This window comes from Prosopis cineraria, unplaced genomic scaffold, assembly GCF_029017545.1.
Source record: "Prosopis cineraria cultivar Desert tree isolate PC_DT_omini unplaced genomic scaffold, ASM2901754v1 PC1445, whole genome shotgun sequence".
Lineage (NCBI taxonomy): Eukaryota > Viridiplantae > Streptophyta > Magnoliopsida > Fabales > Fabaceae > Prosopis > Prosopis cineraria.
The window spans coordinates 2,786-6,061 of NW_026556770.1; the positions used below are offsets into that span (position 1 = coordinate 2,786).

A 3,276-nucleotide genomic window follows, 5' to 3' on the forward strand; every position below is an offset into this window, starting at 1 on the left:
ATCATATATATGTTGTGTGAGTAAAGCTGAACTTTTCAGAAGGGAATAAATCAAGAAACAAAAATACTCGGCATATATATATATATATATATATATTCACACACGCACAAACTAGTTCCTCCTAATCATATATATAGAATCATTAGAATCTCACAACAAGAAGCCAGAAATATTCAAGACTTATAATTAGAAAACATGGCCAGTTGCATGTGTGACGTTCATTCTAATAACACAATAACATCATGCATATTGAGAAGTAATATATATAGTTATAAAAATTGTTATTATATATATATATATATATATATCAAAATTTGAAACGAGTTACAAGTCATATACAGTAAAACTTGTTTGTTAATTTACTTTAACACAAGACAGTACGAATTTGTAAGTAGAGTTATAACCCTGCACTTATCAAAAGAAGATCCAATCGAAGGATATAAATGTGAGTGAAGTTTTGGACAAGTCTTCCATAGGAAAGTGGTGAAAATTATTTGACAACAGACAGATTAATATTGTATACTATATGTAAGTATGCATACATGTAACATATGCACGTGCATGCATGTTCTAGGATAGTAGCTGATTTTGATTAGCAGAAATGATTCCGGGTAAAAGGATAAAGATGTGAATAAGACTAATAACCTTCTGGACAGCTTGACGTGTCGACTGAAAAAATGAATCTGGCATTGGATATAACTTAAAAACACGCTTAATTAACATCATTTTCATACGTGGTTTTAGATTAAATTAATCTTCATCGCCACGGTCAGATTACAGCTAGAAAAAGACCAATGAAAAATTCATCAATGTCACGAAGAAAAACCATAATCACCACTAATTTGCCCGTAATTAATTTCTTTTGCATCCATCAGAATTCTACAGTATATGTACAGGGATATGTCTATAATATTATTGGTGAATATGATCCTGAAGCTAGCAACGATATGTAAATATATAACTTTCTGGTCTGTTGAAAGCTGAAACCCTGATTTCCTTTACATATGAATAAAAAAGCAAATATCCATATATAATGTATAAAGGCTATATATAGTTTGCCTAAAAATATCCATGGCCTCACCTTATGTGTCACGTCCTTCGTCTAGAGTATTGCAAGCTATAACCCCCACCAATGCATGGTTGGAAAGAGTCCATTTTAAGGCCATATATATCTACTTGATTAGCCTTCTAACCGGCTTCCAATAATCCGAACAGCCAAAATCTCAGTATAATTAATATATATAAGCCATTCATGTCTCTTTAGTCTGATCGATCTCCTTTCTCGCTTCTTCCATCAGTTCTATGTTATCGTTCATAACCAGATATTAATGAGCCAACTCTTGATTGAGAAGCGAAATCAAGTATACCAATTCATTCCAGGTATCGAATATGGGTAGGAGCTAAGCGTTGTTTGGTGGTGCAATGAAGGAGTCTGAGGAAGCTGGTTAAGCAAGGTGGCTATGGAATTACTGCCACCCTCGTTGTTGTTATTATGATGATGAAGATTCTCATCCAAACCCAACCTTTTTGTGCCGTTCACATCCTCCTCTTCGTTATTATTGCTCCAGTACAGAGAAGACAGCGTTCGTTTCGCGTTTGAGTTAGAGGCAGTCGTGGTAGTCATGGTTGTCACAAAGGGAAGTTGAAGATCTGGTTCCTTGTTATGGTTGCTGCTCAGTACAACCCCTTCCAGCAAGTTCTGGTCATGATGATTCTCCAGCAATGCGGTTCCACCGTAGCTTAATGTGGACATCTTGGAAAGATGAAATCTCGCATTCATTTGGCCCACGTTGATTGACGAAGGCACCCCTCCAGCTCCAATCATATCATCCATTGAATCGTCCCTTTCATGATCCATGGGTGATCTCTGTGTGTTGGTCTTCTTATAGATTCGGCACAGTACCCAGTCGTCCAGCTATATAATAGTGCAACCATAAAAAAAAAAATAATAACCAGATGACCATATATATCAGAATCTAGATCCAGAACCGAAGTCTCCAACTCTAAATGAAAGTAGCAAATAAGCTAGTGATTAAGAGATACTGAAATCGATCGGATCGAATTAAGGATTCGAGTTTGAATGTTATACGAAGTACTTTTTTTTTTTTGTTTTTTTGGCCAATGTTATACGAAGTACTCAAACCTAGAAAAAGTATTTTGTGCGGAAAATTAATGAAGAGGTTACCCGTAGAGAGTTTTTCTTGCTGCCTAAGTCACACCCAGGAGGCTTGTTGTTAGGCTTGTTATCGACGAGGCGATACTCGTGCATGATCCAATTGGTTTTGATCCCTCTCGGGGGTTTCCCTCCGTAGAAGACCAGAGCTTTTTTCACCCCTACCTTCTGGTTTCCATTAGCTGTGAGCACGGGCTTATCGGTCCCCGTCGCCTTCCAATACCCAGACGTGGCTGCCCTGTTTGGCCTCGCTCCGTTCGGGTACTTCCTGTCCCTCGGGCTGAAGAAATACCACTCTTGCTCCCCAAACACTGCCTTAGCTGCAGAAAAAGTGAAAGCCACCGAACTGAAAACCGCATCGCTTCCACCATGTATAAATTACTCAAAAATTGTCGAGAGTCAAATAGTACCATTCATATAAAATATGGCGTGTTAAAATTATATTTAATTTAATATCGTTGTCGCGTCCAGTCAGTCTCTGTTTCATAGAATAATTGGACGTACCAGGAAGTTCCCAGGGGTCGAACTTGTATAGGTCGACCTCGGCGATGATGGCGACGGGGAGGGGAGCGGAGGAGACCTTCTTCTTGAGGTAGTGAACGACAAGCTCCTCGTCGGTGGGATGGAACCGGAACCCGGGCGGCAGGTTCGGTTGCTGGGAACCTGTGGACGAGTCGGTGCTCTCCATGTACGGCCCAACCAGCGGCCGCAAAAGCTTCAGCGAGGGAGCGGTGAGCAGTTACGGATCGAATTAGGGTAATGGCTTCCGGTAAAGACGAAGAAGAAGGAGAAGAGCGTGGTAGGGAAATGTTACTGGTTTCACACTCACATGGATCATGCCCCTCAGAGAAGAGGGCGAAGGCGGCGTTATATATGGGGAGGAGGACGAGGGAGTGATGCGTGGCACTTGGTCCCATGCGGACAAGCCCACCGTAAGTCCGCAGCGCCAACCAATAGTGAGATGACGTGGCAGAAAAAGGAGGGGGAGATTAGCGAAAGGATTAAGAATGGGAAGCCTGATTAGGGGAAAAGAGTGGGGCGCAAGGGGAGGGGGGGCAGGGGATGAGGAGGGACGGTGAGAGAGGAGCCGTTGAGAAGGTGAC

The 3,276-nt window shown here is 41.2% G+C and overlaps 1 protein-coding gene across 1 annotated transcript; it reads right to left on the reverse strand.

The window, feature by feature from the left end:
- Positions 1 to 738: 738 nt before the first annotated feature.
- Positions 739 to 2,995, reverse strand: LOC129300136 (NAC transcription factor 56-like). Its single transcript, XM_054938669.1, has 3 exons — positions 2,678 to 2,995; positions 2,186 to 2,493; positions 739 to 1,915 (listed from the first exon to the last, which is right to left on the reverse strand). Exons 1-3 carry the CDS (start codon positions 2,859 to 2,861, stop codon positions 1,358 to 1,360), a joined length of 1,050 nt encoding a protein of 349 aa, XP_054794644.1. The 5' UTR covers positions 2,862 to 2,995; the 3' UTR covers positions 739 to 1,357.
- Between the last annotated feature and the right edge of the window lie 281 nt (positions 2,996 to 3,276).

Coding starts and splice junctions, on each gene's coding strand:
- LOC129300136 (XM_054938669.1), bottom strand. CDS start 2,861: ATGGAGAGCACCGACTCGTCCACAGGTTCCCAGCAACCGAACCTGCCG. Junction 2,494..2,677: donor CGACCCCTGGGAACTTCCTG/GTACGTCCAATT, acceptor CTTTTTCTGCAG/CTAAGGCAGTGTTTGGGGAG. Junction 1,916..2,185: donor GCAAGAAAAACTCTCTACGG/GTAACCTCTTCA, acceptor ACTATTATATAG/CTGGACGACTGGGTACTGTG.